Below are 25,150 nucleotides of genomic sequence, written 5' to 3' on the forward strand. Positions count from 1 at the left end.
AAAGATAGAGAGCAGGGTAGAGAGCAGGAATGTTAGGCTGTAACTATAAATAAGGCGGTGTAAGACAGAACTCACTGAGAGGGTTAATCTGAGCAGACTTGAAGCAGGGTGAAAGGTTAGCCATGGGATATCTGGGCATACGGCATTTGGGGAAGAGAAATTTTTGTAAACCTAGTGTTTGTGGGCATCAAAGAAGACACCTATGGTTTTAAATGATATACGTAATGATAACTTGAGAAATACGATACCAGGAATATTTAAATCCTCTTTGGGGACTTCTTCCAATGTAACAAGTGGGTACCCCATACAAGAGATGAGAGCCCACAAAAAAACTAAGATAAAACGACATTAAAGACAATCACCACCAAATTATAGTAAATTACAGAAAACTATAGTAAATTATAAATAAATGAGTAAAAAGACCCATTCAAGTTTGCCTCCAGAATCTATGGAAAACATCGTGATGCTTAATATGGATTACAGGAAATAGGAGGAGAGCTGAACTGAACAAGAATAGTGTGGAAAGACATTCAACCTGCATCAGTGAAGTTCACATTTTTGCTCACATGAAACCTTTAAAAAAAAAAAAAGCCCACTATGTACAACAGAAGCAGAGAAGAGGGCACAAAATCCACTTCTATAGCCATACTAAAAGCCCTCAGGGTCATGGAAAGCACAATTTCTATTCTACAGTCTTTACATGGCCTAAGGAAATGAAGCCTAGGACAGAGAGACCCTTCTCAGTGCTGAAAATAAAAACTAATGTAGATGAAGATAGTCCAAAAACATTTTAATGCTGAAGTTTAAAATGTATTAATCCATAAGTAGTCTAAAATTCCTACCTTCAGATCCCGGTGAATTATTGGAGTCTTACACTGATGCAATCTGGCAACAGCTTCACAGGTATCACAGAATATCTGTAACACTTCTGCTTCCGTAAAACCTGTCTGCAGCTTCTTATTCATCTGATTCACGACCTGCCCAGCTAACCAAAAAAGAAATTTTGAGAAGACGTATTTTCAGTAAAAGAAGACTACCACCAAGAAATTAAGAAATGCCTGTATGGTCTCAGGTAACGGGGAATTGGTTTTTTCATAATGCTCACTGTATCATATCATATTGATTCAGTGACATGCATTTGTTTTTCATATTTTACATCTCTGAAATGAAAACATCTTAAGATAGATACTACTGGCCATTTTTTAAGATTTTAACATCTCTGAAATCATCTCTGAAACCGTATAACTGAAGGCATCATGGATTGAAGAAACAGTCAACACTGTGCTAGCTATTGTATAAACAGTGGTGAGCAAAAATAAAGTTTATATTATCATGGAATTTATAATCTAAAGGCACAGATAAACATTAAGCCAATACACAAATACATATAATTATATACAATAAGGATAATATGAGAGGAACCTAAATTTCAATTGGTGAAGGAGGATGGGGAGGAGAGGGTGTCAGATGAGGTCTGTCTAAGGAAGTGTTATTTATGTTGAGACTGCAGCATGATCAGGAACTAACCAGGCAGAGATCTGTGAGAAAAGCATGCTAGCAACAGCAAGTAACATGTACAAAGGCCTCCAGTTTGGAAAAGAGCTTAATAATTCTGAATAACTTAAAGCCAATGTAGGTATGGTCTAAGAAGCAGAGAAGAGGTAAAGTGACATGAAACTGGCAAGACAGCTATCCATCAGCCATATTTTAGATTTTATCTTGACAACCACGGAAACTTCCTGATCTAGCATTTTAAAGGATCTCCTTGATTATGGGGGAATCACAAGAGTGGAAATAGAGAGACGGGTTAAGAGGCTTATGCTCTAATTCAGGTAAAAGACAATGGGCAGAATAACTTACTAAATAAACTCAAACAGTTATACCAATGAGCCCTGGAAGGATGATTATATATTAAATATGCCAAAATAAGCAATAGTCTAATGACAATTCTAAATTACTAAAAAAAAAAAGTTTACCATCATTTAAGAACACAATATGTGATTCATTCAGAAAGCATTCTAATAAAAATCAAGTTTGGGAATTTAAAAAGGCAAACTTATATTAACTTGAAACTTCCCTTTAATGAGGTTGGACAAATGAATGTTTACTACTTTGTAATCTGCAAGAAGGTGCCCACACACCTGTTCCTTTTATTATTACTGTCTAAACAGCATGCTCATGTATTTTCTGAAATAGGTGGGTTTCTTTTTAAAATTTTAAAGCAGAAAAAAATACCAAATTTTATCTATCAAGCCTCAATTTTCAGAACATTCAAGTATATTTGGTTGCAATTTATTCAGAGTGTCTCAAGATCGAGGGACCTGACTGGGTAGCAATTACTTCCATCCTTTTGTGTGTTAGACGGAACTTGTTTTAATCAAAAATTAAACAGGATGAAAAGTGTTTTATTGGTGCTCATTCACATTCTTGAAGTATCATTTCATAGCTGAAGAAATCATAACCTTGAACTCAATGTTGAGTTCCTCTTCCAAACTTTCAATGTTGTAATGAGTAGAATAAATTTTAAACAAACATTAATCCTCTTTTTTCCATTCAGAGGTCTTGAATCACAAAATCCAAGTCCCCAGAAAAAGCTAACAGCTGTAGTTGACCTGCATTTCAAACGTTTTAGAAACAAGTAAAATTCCACTATGCAAATCAAAGTCCCCTGAAAATTAAAGTTAAGATTATTCTAATGAGAAACAAAAGAACCAGATTTAGAAATCAAAAAAGGTATACTTGTATTTCTACTATCTCTGTTACAAAAATATCCCCAGGATATCCCCTAGTGCCAGGGAAAAGGATGAGAAACATCTGAAACAGAGCCACTCTAATTCCAGTAAATCTACCCTCATGTGAACGAGCCCAGTCAAAATGAACAGTGTCATTCCTCCAAGCTCAGTCTAGAACAGATGACCCACTGATACACAAGTAATAATAAATGACTTTGTTTTATGCTCTTGAGTTTTGGGATATTTTGTTATTAAGCAAAAGCTAACAGGTATATCATCCATGGGAATTTCTGTAAAACACCTCCTGGAAATAAAAGCGCGCTCTCTCGCTCTCTCTCTCTCTCCCTCACTCTCACCTTTTTTTAAGTAGGCTCCACGCCCTCCACCCAGTAAGGAGTACAACAAGGGGCTTGAACTCATGACCCTGAGACCAACACTTGAGCTGAAATCAAGAGCCAAACGCTAACCGACTAAACTACCCACACACCCAAAAGTTCTTTTCATACAATAATGGAAATATATTTAAATTCAACTCTGATTTCTGGAAGTCTTACCTAAAGCATGCAATCTCTCTTTAATCTACATCAGAGTATTAGCAAACTAAGCAGTGTCAACTCATGAACCTACAAAGATCTAACATCTATTACAAAAGATGACTGCAAACATTTGGTATCTAAAACCATGATGGGGCATATCAGCTATATAATAAATACATTCTTATTCTTCTACATCCTATACGGTTTTATCCCTAATCAAAACCAATGTACCTGATCTATATTCGTAACATTGACTTCCTCACAAAAGTACCTTCGTTCTTAAACAATTTTATGTAATATAATTAGCTTCTATAGAAGAAGGGGAGAGTAATTATTCTCCCATTCTCTACCCCTCCAACTCGCTCCTCCCCCATGAAAAGAAGAGGAACTTATCTAATTGATTCATCTGAGAAAAAGGAACTGAGCATGCTCTATTCGGATCCTCTGGATTCCTTCTCTAGGGTATAATTGCCCACTCAGAGGGTACATTCTGATCTACAGTACATGCAGTAAGCTTAGCTGGTGAAACATCTGAAGAAAACTTCTAACAAAAAAAGAAGGCATAATAACAGAAAAAAAAAATAGAAAAACAAAAACACAAGGAACAGAAGAAAACTTTTTAAAAACTGTAATAACTGCAGACAACAAAGTCTCTGCACCTAAAACAAGAGCAAGGTGCATTTTAACAAAGAACAACATTGAGAGAACAGAAAGAGTTCCTGGACATTAAAAATAACATAGCAGAAATACCAAATTCTATAGAGGAGCTAAAAGATATATTTAAGGAATGCTCCCAACAGAAGTAGAATTTTTAAAAAGAGAAGAAAAAGAGAGGAACAGAGAAAATGAAGAAGAGAAAAAAACTGAGTGCCCAGAAATAAAATAGCAAAATTGACCCACAACGAAGCCAATATATCTGAGATTTTACAATGCTGGAGATAAAGGAAAGATTCTAAGTGCCCATGGAAAAAAAACAGGTCACCTAATAAAAACTGAAGAATCATAATGCATCGGATTTCTCAATACTAGCAAACACTTGGGGAAAAAATGTAATAAAGCCTTCAAAATGCTAGATCAAAATTATTTCTAACCTACAACACTTTAGTCGGCCAAATTAACAATTAAATACGGATGTAGAATAAAAATATTTCTATATATGCAGGGTTTCAAAAATGTTTCCCTCCATAATCCACTATCAGAAAGCTAATGAAAAATGTACTCTCTTCCAAGGAGGTAGTTAAAAACAAGGAGGGAGGTATGAGCAGTAGGGAGTTCAAGATAGGAAGACAAAGGGAATTCCCAGAATGACAGCTAAATGTTGTTCAAAATTAAGCAGAACTGAAGTCTCCTGAAAAGATGTTTCTATGGAAGAAAAACTAAAATTGACACAACTATTTAAACGTTTAAGCATACTGCATAAAGACTGAAACTTCCATTGGGGAATGTGGGGCTAAAATGCTAATATTTATGGAGAAGGAAATTAGGCAAATGAAAAATAGAGTAATTATTAACTCCAGGAAAAAAATTTAAAAGCACAAGAAAGAAAATATAATTACAGACTATTACATATCACAGCTAAATGACAAACAAAATAATTTAAACATTGATTATTAATTTAATCTAAAAACTAAGAATATACTACTCTGACAATAAAATCCTCATCTTTACTTGAAGACACTATCTAAACACAAAAGCAGAAAAACCATTAGCAAACTTTCATTCAAGAGCATCCTCATGCCCAGAATCACATACTTCCCCCGGTTTTTTAAGTTCCCTCTTTTTCATACTCTAAGGATCTCATTAAAACTATAGATTCTCCTCTACATAATGAAGTGTAGAAATATGGAAGTAAATATGAGGAGAAATATCTCAAGGATTTTTAAAGTGAATGCCTCTGAGGAGAGGGATGGGGCAAGAGGATAATGATTTAGACAAAGCTTAACACAACTATTTGACTTTTTAAAACATATATATGAATTACTTTGATAAAATTAAAAATTTCATGTGAATCAGCTTGCTAATTCAAACCAGATCAAAAAGTTTTGTTTGTTTTTTTTTTTAATTTTTAAAAAGCAAAAGCATGCCTTCCTCAAATATAGCTCAGGTCATATTCCTATTTTAAAATTTGTCCCCTGGAACATCTGGGTGGCTCATTCGGTTAAGCATCCAACTCCTGATTTTAGCTCAGGTCATGATCTCAGGGTCATGATCTCCCCATGACTCACTCTCTCTCTCTCTCTTTCTCTCTCAAATAAATAAATAAATCTTTAAAAATAAAAATTAAAAAATAAAATTTGTCCCCAAAAAACTGAAATTCATTTGGTTCCCCTTTTAAAATGTCTTCTGGATGACTATTAATTAAACTCATCCAAGGTTATGATTATGCCAGATTCAATTATCTTTAAAAAATAGCCAAGGGCTATCTTTACAAGTAACCAAGGGCTACTCTTATCCAGCTAAGAGTTAGCACCACAAATGCTAGAATTCAGAAAAGTGGAGTAAAGAACATCAATATCTTCTCCTTAAAAAGATCACAGTGTTTTACAGTACGAAATATAAAAAAGAGAAAACATCCAGGAAAACATCTAATTTTCTTATATTATATATGGAAATAAGTTACAAATATATCTTAATAGATATTACAATACTGATTGACTTCATTTTCCCCTGTCCTTCCCTCCTTACAAACCTAGAGTAAATGAGACTATATTTTCTCCAACACTACCACCATCATCCTCCTCCTCCATTATTCAGGAAATGACAAGTGTTCCTAATATTATAATTAAAAATCATAACTGCCTTAAGAGAATCTAAATATAAACCAAGGCTCCCTAAAGCCCAAATTGCCAGATACAGTCTGATTAAAAAAAAAAAAAGTGAGTTTGCAGGAAATAAATTAATTGCCCCCTTCAAACACATTAAATTAAAAAGTTCTAAAACTATTATTATTAAGGCATACTATACCAGTAAATATTTCTTTGAAATACCATAAGAGAGACAAATAAAATACAGTTTTTAACCTTCTGATATTTACAAAAGAACCCCAAAGACTATGTAAGTTTATAAATATTACAGATCAAAATGCATCTAAATTTATTACATTTAATATATTGCAAATTACATGATAGAGTGCTGGAAAAAATCTTACACTAATATTGATAAATTATGCTCTTCTTTGTTGGACTATAAAAGAAACATGTAGGGAGGATGATGTGAAACTGCTCTTCACCTGCTTGGATTTCTTGTTTTAAACCAACAGCATTTTTCTAATTGTCATTTACATGCTCCTATCATCACTGCAGCAAGGATGACTAGATTTTAAATATTTCTTAACAGCATTCCTTAATTAGATAATTAAAGCTGAGATTACAATAAGTGTCTAGAATCAGGTGACAGCTGCCTTAGGAGAAACCAAGACACCTAGTAAACCATTTTAAGGGCAATTGTTTTCAGTACAAAACAAATACAGAAAAATACTTACCTCGACAGTATTCCATTAAGATAAGCACTTCCCATACATTATCACTAATTGAATTAACAGCACAGTCCAAATAACTCACAATATTTTTGTGACCAGACAGCTCTTTCTGAAAAAAAAATAATAATAATTGAAAAACGTACATTTTAAAGCTCTTTTAGCAACGGTTAAACAATTTCAAAAAATAAATTAAGCATAAGTATGGAATCTGATCTCATTAAAACTATAGATTCTCCTCTACATAATGAAGTGTAGAAAGATGGAAATAGAAACCTTCAAAAAGGTTTCTACAGTTTCAATGAAAAGTTTACTTACATGTGGCTGCCATTTTCTAACAGGCAGATATTCAATGAACACTAATTTTATAATTCAATCAGGAAGAAACAGATGGCTCACTCAAAACCAAAAGTCTCCAAAAGCCCGCAAGATAGTCCTTTGGGCCTCAACAATATAGTATCGGAACTTTTATTTATTTTTACCTAAAAAAATGTTTTAAATTAAGCTCTAATATTTGTGAACTAACAATTATACTCTCATTTGTTTGTTTTGCCTACAATACACTGCAATTTAAGTGTACTTGGTTCAGTGGATTTATGAATGTGTACATATATATACACATATATATATACTTTTAACTAAATAACCTACAAAATGAACAAGTAGCTAAAAAAATTTCTATTAAGTAACGATAGGTTAAAGATAATACTAATAATATAAGTACAAGGAAATAGGAAAAAAATGGCAAATCTGACACTTTTGTTCCTGGTACAAGATAATCAACAGCATGCAATAAGGTTAAAAATAATCTAATTCAGTCTGGAAATTAAAAAACAATTACCAACGATTTTTAAAATAAATTTATGTCCATTATCATTAATAATAAACCCAATTCGTAACGTCATTTGGCAGCTGAACATGTGAATAACTCATAAATACATAAATATCGATGGGCAACAAAAGAAAGTTGGAAGACCACTGCTCTAAAGAGCTAATCTCCCTAAACTATCTTGTTCTAAAGCACAGAATTTGAGTGTTGCTGCTACTGATGATGGCTATATTTTACAAAATGATACAAATTCTATTGAGAGGAAGAATTATGGTACAACAGTACCATATCTAGACTCAAGTTAGAGAATTTAGTCTAAGAACCCCTACTATCTTGGTGTAAATCTCTTCACCCTTTTGACTGATAGCCTTTCTAAAAAGCTTTTAAAAACCAAGTCTCAAAGCCTAATCAACTCTAGTCTAACCAGGGAATAGTGAGAATAAAAGCAGAATCAGGTAAGTCATGTTGTATAAATGTGCCTATCACTGAACAAACGGGATCAAAATATGTGTTGATAAAGATGTTGATATAAAATAGGAAATCTCTAAGCAGATGGATAAGTAAGAATGATATTAACAAGCATTTACATGGATGTGGAAAAACTGGAATTCCCATACATTGCTGGTGTGAACATAAAATGGTTCAGCTGCTACAGAAAACAGTTTAGTGGTTCCTAAAAAAGTTAAACACAGAATTACCATAATCCAGCAATACCACTCCTAGATATAAACCCTAAACACTGAAAATACTCAAATACATATGCACACATATTCCTAGCAGCACTAATCACAACAGCCAAAAAGTAGGAACAGCCCAGATGTCCATCAATGGTTTTTTTAAAAAGTCCATCAACAGATGAATAAATTGCGATAGACAGATAGACACACATACCATGTGGATGAACCTCAAAAACACGCTAAGCGAAAGAAGCCAGACACAAAAGGTCACATATCGCATGACTCCATTTACGTGAACTATCCACAATAGGTAAATCCATAAAGACATAACAGAATGGGTGGCTGCCAGGAGCTAGAACAAGCTAAAATGGGAGCAACTGCTTACTGGGCAGGGGATTTCCTTTTGGAGTGATAAGAAGGTTCAGAACTAGACAGAGGTGGTGACTGCACAACATCATGAATGCACTAAATGCCCAAACTGTTCGCTTTTAAACAGCTGATTTTAATAAACAAATAACAAAATGAATATATAAAATAGCTGATTTTTATATTATATAAATTTCACTTCAATAAAACAAATTTTAAAATATATATTAGCACTTAATAGATGAGAAGAGGCAAAGAACAGAAGAAAAAGAGAAAAAAGAGGTGGAGGAAGAGGGGAAAGAAGGAGAGGAGAAGAAAGAAGAGGTGGAGGGAGGGGAGAGGAAGAGGGGAAGGAAGAAGAAGAAGAGGGGAAAGAAGAAGAGGGGAAGAAAGAGGGGGAGGAAGTAGGGGAGAAAGAATGAGAAAAAGGAAAAGAGGAGGACAAAGAAAATGAGGGGGAGGAAAAGGTGGAGGAAGCAGGGAAGAGGAAAAGGAGGAGAAGAATGAAGAGGTGGAGGAAGAAGGAGGAGGGAAAGAGAGGAGGAGAAAGAAGAAGTGGAGGGAGTGGGGGAAGGATGGGGGAGAGGAAGAAGATAAGGAAGAGGAAGAAGAAGAAGAAGAGGTGGAGGAAGAGGGGAAGGAGGAAGAGGAGTAGGAGGAAAAGAGGTGGAGGAAAAAGGGAAGAGGAAGAGGAGAAGAAAAGGAGGAACAGGGGAGAAGGAAGAGGAGAAAAACAACAAGAAGCTATCCAGAGCACTGAGAATTAGATACCCTAGAAAAAAAGAAAATTTTTATTTTGTACTTTTTATAACTGTTTATTTAACCAAGTTACTAAAATATCTTTAATAACCTATTAAAATACTTTTTACTTTTCCTAATATTTAAAAAGAATTCTTCCCTTATTGAGGGTTATCTTTCCATACATTGCAGAGCATACCCCCCCAAAAAAAGTAATAACAACAATAAACTTCACAGCATGATTTTAAAAATGAAAAGCAAGACAAACTGTTGTTGTTCAAGACAAACACTTTACTTTGGATGTATCAAACACCATGGGAAAGGTAAACACCAAGTTCAGGACAGCAGTTTCTTTTTGGATGAGAACAGAACAGGGAAACGGCTAGGAAGGAATATACAGAAGGCTTCAACTATATCTGTTAAGATTTTAATTCCTAAGTTGGGTAGTGCATAAGCTGGTATTTATTACATAATTCTCTAATTTTTCTATTCTCAAAATATTCCATAATTAAAATGTATTTTTAAAAGAGGGGGAAAAAGAAAAAGCACAGTAGTTTGCCCGTTGAACTACAATAAGGAAGAGAGGATAGAGGAGAAGGAGTTGACTATATTTAGCCCTAAGTAGGACTATAAAGAATGCACTTCAAAGATTTTCTAGCCATGCATAAAGCAATAAGCAGCTTGCCTAAAAGCTGGTTAATGTTATGGTGCAAAACCAAAAGAAAATACACTAAATTTTTCAAATGGAATTACTCTTCACTTACCATAATTGTAATTTCCCTTTTACAAATGTTGAGGTCTGGCATGTTATTGACATACATTCGTTTCAACGCATGGCGGATTCCACCATGTGTCCGCACCAGGAAAACCGTGGAGAATCCACCTAGAAGAATGCGTACTAATTAATTACAAAGAATCAGAAACTACTATCAAAATGATGTAGTATCACTGAGGAGCTTAATCTCAGAGGGGAATAAACTGTACACAAGACAAAAATAACAGTAATTTTAATCTAATTTTATTAGGTTAAAAGCCAAAACATTGGCCCTATGACAACCACAAAGTAGCACATAGAGAATAACATGCTTCTCAAATAAATATGCTTCTCTTTTAAAGGTTAAAATACTAAAATTTCATTTTGCTTCTTACGTAACATGTGGAAAATGTCACTACATAACTGCATTACTATAGTTTGGCACATAATAGTGACTGCCTACCCACTAGCCTCCCCCTCTCTGTGATAACAAAACACTGATGTTATTTGAGATATCAGCAGGATCAGATGGGTGGGTTCCCCTCCAGTTCCAGGGGATGAACCAACACTGTTATATGGTGATAATGAATGTCATTTCCTTTTGTCAGTATCTGATTTAGGACTGGATATGCAACCAATTTTGCAATGGGACATAAGGGATAATTGGCTGGGGATTGTAGGGACCCCTGTCCACCCAGAAAAAAAAGAGAGAGAGACTTGTGAAGAAGGCCATGCTCTTCTGCTGACTTTTGGATTCTGTTATATACAAATATGATGTTTAGACCTATTGCAGCTATCTGTGGCCATGATGGACCAGATAGGACCACAATGAACCAAAAGGATCAGAGCAAAAATGACCCAGAACACTGACATACTTAGGCTATGAATCAGACAACTCTGGAACCACCTCCTTCCAGAATTCTTACATGATATAAATGTCCTCATTATTTATACCACAGTTATTTGGACAGTCTGTTAACTGTATTTGAGAAAGCACATCTGAAACACATTGCTAGGTATTCTAAAGAACAATTACTTCTGTCACATCTAAACAAAGACTTCCACCTTAAGTCTTTAAAGCTCATCCTGGCACAGGATAGTATGTGGTTTAGCGTAGTTAAAAACAAAAAATGGTGTGTCACTTTTATCAGTTTGATAGCCCCTATAAAGCAGCATCCTGAGCAATGATAAGGCAATGCAAAACTCTGATTCAATGCAAAATAGGCAAAGGAAAAGTAAACTACTGGGGATAAATGATAGGGGGAAAAGAATTCCTAAGACACTCCAGAATCAGCATGAATTCAATCCAGGGTCTTTATATCCCCCAACTGCAATTCCAAGAAACTGTAAAATTCCCACCTTGTAGATTTGGATTTCCATGTATACAACGTAAGGGAAATCAAATCACCCAACTCACAAGGGGGTTACCAGGAAAGAAAAGATGATATTTGGGAAAGGTACTTGAAGTAAAAGCTCTAACAATGCAGGGAATTTTTTTAAAAGAAGTTCACTTAGCATTAATTTCATATGCAAACATTAAGAAATTAGTAGCATTAATAAAATACTACTTCAACTACTCAAGTTTTATTTGATTTTAAAATTTAAAGAAAATGCTAAAAGTCAGGTCTGGATAGAACCCCCACGAGGGTTCCGCACTCAGCGCAGAGTCTGCTTGACCCTCTCTCCCACTTCCTTCACAACCGCGCATGTGTGCGCTCCCTCTCTCAAATACATAAATGTTTAAAAAAAATAAATGAAATAAAAAAATAAAACATAGATACCCATATACGGTTTAGCTTCTCCTTCCTCCATACTTTTTTTTTTTTTTTTACGAAAATAGAATCATCTCTAGGGACTATAACAACACATGGCTTAACTCATTATTTTTAACAGTTGCGTAGTATGCTATACCATATAAATACCATGGAGGTAGTATGATTATAGGTCAAGATAAATTATTTAAACAGCATTTGAGATATTTTTCTAGAGATTCCCCTAGAACAATGCTTCCCAAACAGCTATGCATCAGAATTGCCTGGTGAGCTGGTAACAGAGAAAGAGAATGAATTTATCTTCAATGCTTTTCCAAGTTCTGACCCAACTCTGAATCAGAAAGCCTCAGTCAGGCCTAGTATGTATGTGTGTATATATTTATCTCCCTATGCTTTATATTATTCTACTTGATATGTTCTTATAAATACATAATAATGTAAACTGGTTATTAGCTGGGGGAATGGGGAGTAGTACCCCAGTTAGTTCTGATGTACACCCTAGCTAGGTATCCACTGAACCGGAGATTAAGTTCCTAGAGGAGTCATGGATCCTATATATTCATTCTCAACCACCCACAAAACAAAGTAACTTTTAAAGCCTATGAATTAGGGAAACCAGGGGGAAAAATTTTAAGTTTTCTTCATAAAACCCCTATTCCTAAAAGTTAAAGTTTGCTAATTTCACTAATCCGAAATTAGACCTAAATCCCGCCAGACGTCATGTTTTCTAAATAGAGAGATAATGTGTTCATCAACTGTGATTTATACCTAAACAAGGTATATAATGGTTAATAGTGCCTGCTTTGAGAATGAGAGGGAATAATTTATTTATATTTCTCCAAATACTACATTTTCCAGAAATTTCTGATTATTAATTAGTTAATATTATTTGTTTGAAGAATGCATTTAGTGGTAATTAGTTAAGACATTATAGTAATGCAAGACAGGAGTATCATCTGCTTGCCACCAATCCATATCTACCAAATTCTTCAACACATATTTTTCCTCAGAGAAGTCTTTCATGACCAATCCAATTCATGCTCATCATTCATCACTCCCTCAGAATTTTTATCTAGAGTACATTATCATGTACTTCAATTCTCAACTCACCGCATACATATATCACAAGATTACTGGCAGTTAACTACAAATTCCCCTTATTATATTTTTCTATGTCTAATTCAATATATTGTTCAAGTCCAAGCAAAGGGACAGTTGTTAAATTAAAGCTATATTTATACTTCCAAATATGGGGCCATGAGAGTATTATAAAGCATTCCAAATGTGCTCAAAATCCCAAGAAAATAAAAGAACTAATGACAGATATTGGTCTGACAGAGTAAAATGGGAAATAAATGTGTATTTATGCAAGTTAACACGGGAAGGAAAATTACTGGTATCTTTTGTAATCTATAAATCATATAATACAGTCATTCCTTCCCATTCATGGGTATATATTCTGAACAGCAATGATTATCAGCCTCCCCTGGTTTGTTTCCAGGATAAGACATGCGGTTCCCATGTGAAACCACTGCACAGATTGCCTCATTTAAATATCACCTCTTTTGTTTCCAACCCAACACAAAAAGCAATCATATTTAAATGAAGGAGTGCCTCTAAGCCAACCTAAATTTGTTTCAGTTAAAAGTATTAAAATAATGACAATGTAGCTTGCACCTGACTGAATACCACCTTGGAAAGCGCTGTTCTAGGGATGCCAGGTGCCTCTGGTAATTGTGCATAAACATAAGGCATTTATTTCTACAAACTAACTTTTCTTCCTGATAAACCATTGCTCCTATTAAAAGCAATTATTTTTCCATGCTTTCATTTGTTTTACTTTTTTTTTTTTTTTAAGATTTCATTTATTTATTTGACAGAGATAGAGACAGCCAGCAAGAGAGGGAACACAGCAGGGGGAGTGGGAGAGGAAGAAGCAGGCTCATAGCAGAGGAGCCTGATGTGGGGCTCGATCCCATAACGCCGGGATCACGCCCTGAGCCGAAGGCAGACGCTTAACCGCTGTGCCACCCAGGCGCCCCCATTTGTTTTACTTTTAATTTACTGATGGTGCATATATTTGTAACTCTCCTCAAATGTGTTCAGAAAGATAAAATGAAAAAAGGAAAACATGAATGACAGAACCAGTTTCTTTCTTTATCTTCCCTGCACTTTCTCTGGTACAGATATTAATTTACCAACTAGAAGTACCCAAAGGAGTAGAAATTCATCAGTAACAAAATAATCCTGAGGACACTGATAAGTAGACCTAGATTAAGATACTAGTTTTATACTGTAATCAACCTGACTTAAATCATAATGAACAATCCTCCACTTACTCTCAAGTGTCAGCCACCCAGGAAATCCTCCAATTACCTTATACTGATAAAGTTCGTTTTTAAGGTAATTTTTACACAGGTTTTATCAGATAATATTTATACAAGTGTCTGGTTTGAAACATAGATACCAGGGCGCCTGGGTGGCACAGTTGGTTAAGCATCTAACTCTTGGTTTCAGCTTGGGTCCTGATCTCAGGGTTGTGAGATCAAGCCCGCGAGGGTTCCGCACTCAGCGCAGAGTCTGCTTGACCCTCTCTCCCACTTCCTTCACAACCGCGCATGTGTGCGCTCCCTCTCTCAAATACATAAATCTTTAAAAAAAAAATAAATGAAATAAAAAAATAAAACATAGATACCCATATACAAGGTTTAGCTTCTCCTTCCTCCACACTTTTTTTTTTTTTTTTACGAAAATAGAATCATCTCTAGGGACTATAATAACACATGGCTTAACTCATTATTTTTAACAGTTGCGTAGTACGCTATATCATATAAATACCATAATTTGATCATTTCCAAAGTGATGGTCATTCAGGTTAGTCCCTTTATTAATCTGTCTCTTGCCATTACGGATGATGAATGTTGCATTAAACACCCTCGTACAATCATTCTTAAAGACTGGTGCTTTTGTTCCTGTGGCATAGATTTCCAAGGTAAGTCCACCAAAGGAAAAATATATTTCAGATTCAATACTGCCAGGTTAAACCCTGAAAGGCTATATAGCAACTTCCACCAGCAACATAAGTGCCAATTTTCTCACATGCTCACCAGAGCACTTAAAATGTTGCCAATTTGGTAGGGAAAGACTCATGGCTGTTTTTTCTATCCTGCATTCCTCTCATTACCAGTGAAATTGAGCATCTTTACCTCTTTTTTTTTGGCCACTTATATCCCCTCTTCTGCGACTTGCCTTCCAAACACTGGTTCCTTTTTCTAAAGGGTTTTTTCTTTCAATCATAGGAGAGCATTATAGAACTCTCTAACATACAAAAGGTATGTCAATTTGGTCTATCACTTGTTCCATTTGGTATATAATGGTCTATTTTGCAAATTCAAAAACACATATTTAATAATTTTATGAACGTAAAAAACAGCATGCAAGGACACACACCAAAGCTTGATCCAAAATCATATAATTGGGAGAGGAAGAACTTAATTTTTTTTCTATTTTTAAAAGATTTTATTTGAGGGAGAGAGAGAAAGAGAGCACAAGCAGGGGGAGCAGTAGAGGGAGAGGGAGAAGCAGGATCCCTGCTGAGCAGGGAGCCCAATGCGAGCTCATTCCATGACCCTGGGAATCATGACCTGAGCCGAAAGCAGATGCTCAACCAACTGAGCCACCCAGCACGCCTAATTTTTTCTTCATACACACACACACGGGGTGTGCATTTTATTGGAAATTTTTAAAGAAATAATATAAAACATTTCTTTTAAATGAATAAGAAAAGAACTCATCAACTCAAAACAGATAAAGGAAAGGTACTTTCCACTGCTATACAGTAAAAGCAGCCTACAAAATAAAGTCACACAAAGTCAAGAGATTTCCAATTAACATATTGTGGTCTCAACAGGAGCATTTACCACTGTAAATGCTCCTCCATAACTAAAATAAAAGGATTTTTAAAGGCATAAATCCGTAAGGTCAAGGAGAATGAAAGAGACAAGTCAACAAAATGTTGGAAGATGAAAAACAGGGACACACAGTACAAGACAGAGAAAGACCACACCAAGCATTTGATTGGGAGATGGGGGGAGCAAGGATGAGCAAGAAGCAAGCCTAGTCTAATGGCATAAACCTGAAAAACTAAAGAATTATGGGGGGCCCTCTGAATGCAGGGATAGCAATGAGAAAATAGGAAGACTGGCTTGAAGTCTTCACAAAAGCATCAGATTCACCAGAATCTAGCACCTCTAGATTCCCTACCCCATTCCTCGTAGTCAAGCCAACACTATCCCCCAGACAGGATGAGTTAAACCAGCAGTAATCTGGGACACCAGGCACCATTTGTAGGCATGGGGACTGGAGGGAAGGGAAAGGTGTAGTCCTAAAAATAGAATTAAATAAAAGTCTACACAGTGAAAAGAGAATCTCCACCTTAATCCAAGACCACTGTTCAGCTACAAGAACCAGACATATAGAGTACATCCTAATCACGACAAAGTTCTCTTCTTGGAAACTGGATTAAAAAAATACAGATACTGAAATTTGGGAGTTAAAGGATGAAAACAAAGTGGCTTTCTGACTCATCACACTGAAGTGAAGCCCTGAATCAAGAAACCCTTACAAGTTACACAAAACCCTTCCAATCATCACTTTAAAGAACCTCTCTTAAAAAAACAAAAAAACAAAAAAAACAAAAACCAGACATCAAAGGTTCATCACTCACAGAAAGCCTCCAACATGAAGAGATCAAAACAAGCAAACAGGAAAAAAGGAACTCTGAAGAGATGCTAGGAGCTAAAGAAATCATCCAATGATCCTAAAAATATTTTCAGAGTGGAAGGAAAACACTATAGTCATGAAATAGAGCAGGGTCCTATAAAAGGGATATTCAGAGAATGAGGAATGACTTTTGCAAATTAAAACTAAGAGGTCAAAGGGGAAAACTTCAACACAGAAGCTAGAAGATAGAATTAAGGAAAATTTCCAGGAATTTTCCAGACCAAAAAAAAAGGAAGATAACCGTATAAATAATATTAAGAATAATGCCAATAAATAATAAAAATGCCCAGAAGATAAGCTGGAATCCACATCTGAGTAGATGACCCCCCCCTAAAAAAAATCCCTAGATATTATATAGTGAGCAAGACCAAGTACTCCAAATTCATCATTTTAAAGAAATTTCTCTAATCAGAGAAATGAAACAACAGGACTTGATCCTTTATATTAATAATAGACATTATGGGGGTGGGGTTAGAGGTTTTGAAGTAATAAACACTGCTAGGTATCAATGGAAGACAGAGAAACACCTGGTCTAAGTTAATGGGCACAAAATTATTATTTATTGGATGAATCAACGAATGACAACAAAATGCTCTACTAAATTTTTTCTCAGAATCCATCATAGCAAGGGAGGAGGTGGACAAGGCTTTTGGAGTCAGACTTGCAATTAAATATTAACTCCACCATTACTAATTATATGAACATAAGGCATGTTAACTTCTGAGCCCTAGCTTCCTCATGCATTTGGCAAACATAGTAAGATCTCACAGGACTACTACAAAGAGTGAAAGAGGTTATGTATGTAAAGTACCTAATATCACCTATTTTCATAGGTGGTTGCTGTTACAGTTACTAGTATGATTTCCATTGTGCTGCTATTAATACTACTCTATCTTATGAAAGTTAGATTACACTACACATTTTCAAGAATACAAAAAATGGAAATATTACATGCCTTAATAAACTAACATAAACACAGTTCAGATTCAAAGAGACATGTTTATATGCCCCAAATCCTTTGTACATCCAGGTATTAATAAAATGTCATACATAATTCAAAACCAAAATTAGCTTTGTAAAATAATATTCATTCCAAAGACTAGGAAATTTAAGATAAGTTAAATGAAAGCTAAAAATAACTTTTTTTCTAAACACAATAAACCACCTTTATGTTTTGGTTTCTTGAAATCTGTGTCTACTGGAAAGCAACCCTTTAGAGTCCAAGCAGTGAAAGCATTTCTCTGACACTACATACATGAAAAATATGATATATATGTGCACTTTGTCCCCAGTTCCTGGCACAGAGCTTCAAAAACCCTTGGTATTCCCTGAAAGAAGTGTGTTGTTATGCTAATGAGGTGCATAGTAGTGGGGCCAGGAGCTAGCTTTAGGTTGGAGACTGGCCCCAAAAAGACCTACTACATGATTAGAGGGTTGGAACTTTACAGCCTCCTGCCTCTACTTCCATTCCACTTCCCAACCTCTGAGAAGAAAAGAGGGTTTAAGAGACTGAGTTCAATCACATGGTCAGTGATTTAATCAATTGTGCCTATGTAAAGCAGCCTCAACAAAAATTCTCAATAGCAAGGCTCAGAGAACTTCCTGGTTGGTGAACACACTCACAATATCCAGGGAGCAGCACACCCTGCCTCCATGTGCACAGAAGCTCCTATACTAGAGAACCTTCCATACCTTATACCTTGCCTTGTATACCGGTTCAGCTTGGTTGTTCATTTGTAGCCTTTATAATAAAATGTTAATCATGAGTATATAGCACTTTCTTAAATTCTGAGTCATTCTAGCAAATTATCAAACCTGAAGAGGAGTTACGGGAAACCCCAAATTTGCTGTCAAGCCAGTCATCAGAAGTGCTGAGGGCCCCTGGGCATCTGAAATAGGGGCAATCATCTGGAACTGAGCCCTTTAATTTGTGGGTCTGCACTTACTCTGGGTAGTGTCAGAATTAAACTGAATTGTTGGACACCTAGCTTGTGTCAGAGAATTGTTGTTGGAGTACAACTACTTATATAAAAGTAGTAGTTAGATGTAGGAGGTATGTATGTATTCTATCTTCTACTTAGGAAGATGACAAGTATGCCATATCAAGTAACAATCAAGAAACTTTTAAATCTAACCATAATTCAAAATGGATTTTCAATAATCCAAAAAGGTCTGGAAGTCAACATCAGATATTTTGAAGACATGCAATACTAAATTAAGTACTTAGTAAATATTTGTTACTTCTCTTCTTTAAAACTCTCATGGCTTCCAGTCCATACCATATACCACCCTTGATCTTTTGTTCATCAATCTGCCTCTTCCATTAGGTATTAAGCAACTTGATGAAGATTTCACACAATAAATGCAAAATAAATAATCAAAATGTGTTTATAACATAACAGTTTATAACGTAACAGTTTATAACTTTTGAAGTAACCAAACTCCTCTGAAATGAAAAAAAATGAGGTATTTTTATATGCCTCATTAAAACTAAGATACACTAATTTCTTTGACAAAACCTGACAAGTAAGAGAAGTTTCCTAGTCACTATAAGAAATTAATTTCATCAGGCATAATTTACATTCAGCGAATGTCTCTTTGCTCCTAATCAGCACTTTCTTTCCAGAGAACTGAAAATCCAACTTGACAGAAGTTTTATAAATACAGAATTGCCATAAAATGTTTCTTATAACCATGGTTCTCAGCCTACTTTCTTGCCCAACACATTGAAAGACACTACTCATTCCCAAAAATGATAGAGACTGTCAGTGGAGTTGGGAGGAAAAGGTATCATAATTGAGAAGTACAATATTAGGAAACTGATTCAGTATGGATCATCAATGTACGCCAAAATTCAAGATGAAGGTTGATGAGAAATAGGATATTCCCAGGATGCCAAAGTATCACAAGGAAAAAAATTCCCTTATGAGGGAGAAATCTGGGAGTCATTAATATTGCATTAATATTGACATTATGTGCTTTTTACCTAACAAAGTACTTTTGTTAAAAACCTTTCACCTAACAAATCTTAAGGCGAACTCCAGCTTTCATTAAACAGGGGCTGGAAGAATAAGGAAAATGATAACAAGAGGAACAATCAGACCAAGTCGAAGATATTAACTCTGGCTAGTTGTCTTATACAGCGTTCCACAGGTAGAGTGAAAAAATGAGGGGGGTCGGGTTATTCTAGATTTTTTTTTTAAAGTTCTATTTATTTATTTGAGAGAAGAGAGCACAAGTAGGGGCAGTGACAGAGAGGGAGGGAGAAGCAGACTCCCCACTGAGCAGGAAGCCCAATGCTGGGATCATGACCTGAGTTTAAGGCAGACACTTAACCGACTGAGCCACCCAGGTGCCCCTATTCTAGATTTTAAAAGACATTATAATCAAATGCATTACATAATCCTTAATTAAATTCTAGTTTTGAAAGAAACCATAAAACATTTTTGTTGGCGAAAGAAACCATAGAACATTTTTGTTGGTGGTGAACTGTTTGAAGTAAGGTAATAGGTAGAGTATCATTTTACTTAATAGTACTTAATGGGTATTTAAACACATATATGGGGGCACCTGGGTGGCTCAGTCGTTAAGCGTCTGCCTTCGGCTCAGGGCGTGATCCCGGCATTGTGGGATCGAGCCCCACATCAGGCTCCTCCACTGGGAGCCTGCTTCTTCCTCTCCCACTCCCCCTGCTTGTGTTCCCTCTCTCACTGTCTGTCTCTCTCTCTGTCAAATAAATAAAATCTTTAAAAAAAAAAAAAAGATAAACACATATGTTCTTAAAATGTATACATTATCCTCCATAACCATAGTACCTCTGTTCCACCTAAGAAAATGAACAGTAATTCTTCTAATACAGAGTCATTATTCAAAATTATCCATGTGTTTTCAGAAATGTATAAAGAAAGTATTGTAAAATGTTATTAGTAGTTGAATCTAGATGATGAGCACATGGTTATTCATTATACCATTCCTTCAAATTTTCACACTATTTTACGTTTTTCATGACAAAGTTGGAAGGAACAAGAACACAGGATGTTTTTCTCCAGGTAATTCCTCTCTCCCTTGCCATCCAACAACCGCACCGCCACCACTGAGAATTTTACAAGAAAGACACTGCTGCTGATTATGCAGACTCACAACTTCCCCAAAGGCACCCTAAGTCTCTTGCCACAGAAAATGTTTATGGTATCCTAGATACCTACGGCACCAACATCTTGACACACACAAGCATTTCATGTTTATGAAAGACTGGGCTTTAGCAGTGTTTACTCCTATCAAATTTGTTTTCCTAGGAAATAAATGGAAGAAGAAAGATGGAAGGATAAAATTACATGTGGTCTTTCTGTATTGTGTATATCATCATACATCATGAAAATCAACAAGACAGAGGAAATACCAAGCTGTCAGCAACTTCTGGTTTCAACCATTGCCAAAGAAAACAATGTCATTTGAAAACTATCTTTAAGATAAATGGAACAGGCACTTATTTTGCTGTGGGATTTGAGCCAGAAGAATGATCCTCCTACCCAATGCCCACTGGCCTGTGATACATCAGTTTCATTACGTTAAGTTAGGCAATGACTTCAGAAGTTTCTTTTAAAAAAAGTTTCTCTTAAAAAAAAAAAGTTATCCTAAAGAGGATAACTAACTTAAATTCTTGCCAAAGTTACCGTATCAGTGAGTGCTATCTAGTACAAGGCAATAAAAGAATGAATCAGGCAGGTCTGATTAGGCGGGGAATGGGAGGAGAAGTTAGAGAAGAAAAGGCAAGAACACAGCATTCATATAGCCTTACAATATACAGAGAACTGCCAAGTACATTATCTTATTTACCACTCATAACATCATGAGGCAGTTTAACTGATACTCCCACTGTACAGATGAGGAATAAACTAAACACTTAGAAAGAAGGTAAGCAGCTAGTCCAACAACGCAAAGCTGAAAAGATGGAGTCACAAGTCTTTTATCCCCTTCTAAATCTCACCTTCTAATGATTTTTACATCCACATCTGTCCCTGTTAGTTATGTCAGAAGAAAAGTCTATATAATTACAAATGGGAGGACCTAGGAAAAACATTAAAACTGAGGAGGAACAAAATAAAAATGGATAATCGAGAAAACAATGCCTTCCCCACTCCCGGAGTTTTCTTCTTGATAGAACCTTACTTAATAGGCAGTATTCCTTAATAAAGAGGCCTTAGGTCAAAACCATGTTTGATTGGACTGCTCAGTGCCCTAGAAGATTGTGATATTTAAGATGACAACCTACATTTTCAGTTTCTCTTTAAAAACTTGGAAATAAGGAAAGAGTGGGTCCTCATTCCTATTTGACATCAATCAGATGAAGCTATCGGTTAGTGTACCCTTTACACGGGGCATGTGCTCTATAGTGCTTCTGAATTCTCTCTACTCTCCACCATTCCAATGCATCACTGGCCCACTTCACTCTTACACTACCCGCCTGGCCTGTGCAGGCATCTGAGTTTGCAACCCCTACAGCAGGAACTTCTAAAAACTTACCCGCCACAGTATTTACACTTGTTATACTCATCCAATGCCTCTCTCCTCAACTGGGTATAAATTCCATAAGAACAGAGACTGTGTACACTTTTTTTATCACAGTGTCATCAATGTTTGAGCGCCACCTTGCCTGGCACTCACATATTTAAGCGAATGATTTAACATTATTAAAATGGTTCTGCTGAAAGTAATTCTGATAAGCTACAATTACTACATTGATCTTCTGTGAATAAAGAGCAATTAATCTGGTTCATCATTTTCCCTTGTTGTTGATTATACTTCTAATACACAACATAAATTCTGAAAAGAGGATTTCACTTCTATACCATGTAAGTCATTCATTCATTCTTTCAACTATATTAACTGCTCACAAGGTGCCAAGTACTGTACTAGGCGCAAGAAACAAAACTAACCATAAAAAGTTCAGAGAAACCCTCTTGTCCTATGTGAGCTTACATTTTGGAGTAACTGAAACAGAACAAAATAGACACTTTATAGGAGGTAGTGATACATCCCAAGAAGAGGAAAATTAAGTGGAGGTGGCTAGCAGACTAGAAAAATTGAGTGGGCGGGAGGGGTGAAGTTGAAAGGTTTAATCTAGATGCACGGGGATGGCCTGGGGTGACTTTTGAGTATAGATGGAAAGTGAGGGAAGGAGCCATATGGATATCGGGACAAGTGCATTCCAGGTCGAGAAAAGAGGATGTGCAAAGGCCCTAAGACAAGGAGCCTTGGCTAATATGTTTGAAGAACAGCAAAGAGACCAGAAAGCCTAGCACTAAATGAACAAAAAAGAGATAAAAAAAAAAGAATTTACAGAGATAAAAGGGAGCCAGACCATGTAGGGTCTTATGTATGGATGAGAGTAACGATGTTGGCTTTTACTCCAAGTAAAATGAGAAGCCACTGGAGAGTTCTAAGTAGATGAGTGACACGACTGAACTCATGTTGTAATATGAACTCTGGCTACTGTCTGGGGATTAGAGTAAAGGCAAGGTTAGAAGAAGGAAAGCCAGGTAGTAGGCTACCACAATAATTCTGTTGAAAAATGAAAGTGGTATTGAAAAATGAAAGTGGTATTGAAAAAAGCAGTGGGAATAGTGAGAAATGAAAAAAATTCTAGATATAGTTTGAAGGTAGAGTGGACAAGATTTCTTGACAAACTAGATGTGAGATATGAGAGAAAGGAGGAATTAAAAATGTCTTCAAGATTTCTGGACTGAGGAACTAGAAGGATGAAATCACCATTAATTGAGATGGAGAAGATTGTACTACGGGGAAACAATTCAACATCGGTGTCTCATTTCTACTTATTTTGTAAGCAGAGGCACTACCTACCTTTGTTTTGGACTATCTTTTCAAGATTGCATAGTAACAGCTTTAGAAGATACAGCCTGTATATCCCTCTGGAGTAAAGGGCAGTTTAGTTTACTGCCTAGCATAATAAAGATAATAATGTCTCCCCCCATCTTCTCTGGGGCAGACTTAATACACATTATAAAAGATTCCAGTTCCCTAAACTCAGGGTTCCTCTCCTGTAATGTAATCCACTGTATGCACAGGCATCACCTGGGCCCTTTTGGCATAGTTCTGTGGGAATTGAGGCTCTGGGAACTAGAACAAATGCTGATACTCTGGCTACAGCTATTGCTGTAATAAAATCCTTTGTCTCATGTCTTCCAACAGCATCCATGTAACTATGGCAGGCTAACCTGTCAGATTACAAGTAGGGTAAAATCTCAAACTGAATAGTTCTTGACAAACAGGGAAAGTTTGGGGCAGAATATCAAGAGCACAGTTTGGACACATTAAATCAGAGATGCCTACTGCCATTCAATTGGAGATATGGAAGTGACAATTAGATTTCCAAGTGTAAAGTCCAGAGAAGAGATCAAAGCAAGAGATATCTTATTTATCCTTATTTATACCTGAGTTTTTACCTTTTATCATTATCTATAGCCACAATAGAACACTTGTTTCTGTATCTAAAAAAAAAAAAAAAAAAACCCACAAAAAATGTTATTTAATAGCAAAGCATCATTATATTTGTTACCAAGGATGTTCTAAAATCAATAATCTTTTATGATCTTTGTATATGCTCTTGGTGAATGTGGAGATTAGTAAAATATTACCACCATAATCATATATCAAGAGCCTTAAAATATTCATATTCTTCGCCTCATGATTTTATTTATAAAATTCTACCATAAGGAAATAAGATATGGAAACTTGTATTTCTATCAAAATGCAAATGACTAGGCAAATAACATTACATGGGATGGTATTTTGTGTTGGCATTACAAAAATGCTAGTATAACTATAACACATAATACACTATAAACAATATAATCTAATTGCCTTCAGGTACAGCTGAATTCAGGACACCAAGTTTCTGTCTTTCAACCAATAAAAATCCCTTTTGGTAAACTAATTCTGTTTGCAGTTCAGAATCCTAAAGCATCAATTACATTAGCCCTTGGATCAGCCCTTGGAAGCTAGCCATCATTTATAAGATTACTTCCATAGGAATACAATTATCATGAATTTCTTATTAACTGAGAACTATGTATATAAAATGTTTCCAAGGTAGAAACTGAGAAACCAAAACCAATGATGCTCCTGTGTTTGGGGTATTAGGTAACAGTAAGATAAAGTGGGCCAATACCAGATAGTTTCCTATAATGCTTAATACCACTTTGCGATACACTTTAGAATATTAAACAAAAGAAATTCTATATTTGCATATGTAGATATTATATGCCCAGACACTCAAATATGAATGCTGTCACCAAAATTACTGACATGGATTATTCACATCACTGTCATAATTTAACACAGTTCTCTAACATTTCTGTTTGAAACAGACTGCAGAGAACATCATAAATTCTTTTCAGTAACTACAACATGGGAAATTTCCCCACTTCTTGAGACTGGGCAGAATTTCCAAAATACTTGTATTTATCCCT

At 35.7% G+C, this 25,150-nt stretch overlaps 1 protein-coding gene across 1 annotated transcript in view; it reads right to left on the reverse strand.

Annotated features, from left to right (window-relative positions):
- The window catches only part of BMP2K (BMP2 inducible kinase), a 126,800-nt gene that overhangs the window by 66,346 nt on the left and 35,304 nt on the right, over window positions 1–25,150 (reverse strand). The window contains exons 2-4 of the mRNA XM_034671639.1: window positions 10,118–10,236; window positions 6,750–6,855; window positions 843–985 (exon numbers count right to left, since the gene is read on the reverse strand). Coding sequence (XP_034527530.1) covers window positions 843–985; window positions 6,750–6,855; window positions 10,118–10,174 — 306 coding nt within the window. The 5' untranslated portion in view covers window positions 10,175–10,236. The remainder of the gene's footprint in view (window positions 1–842; window positions 986–6,749; window positions 6,856–10,117; window positions 10,237–25,150) is intronic.

Source organism: Ailuropoda melanoleuca, chromosome 11 (assembly GCF_002007445.2).
Source record: "Ailuropoda melanoleuca isolate Jingjing chromosome 11, ASM200744v2, whole genome shotgun sequence".
NCBI classification, from domain to species: Eukaryota; Metazoa; Chordata; class Mammalia; order Carnivora; family Ursidae; genus Ailuropoda; species Ailuropoda melanoleuca.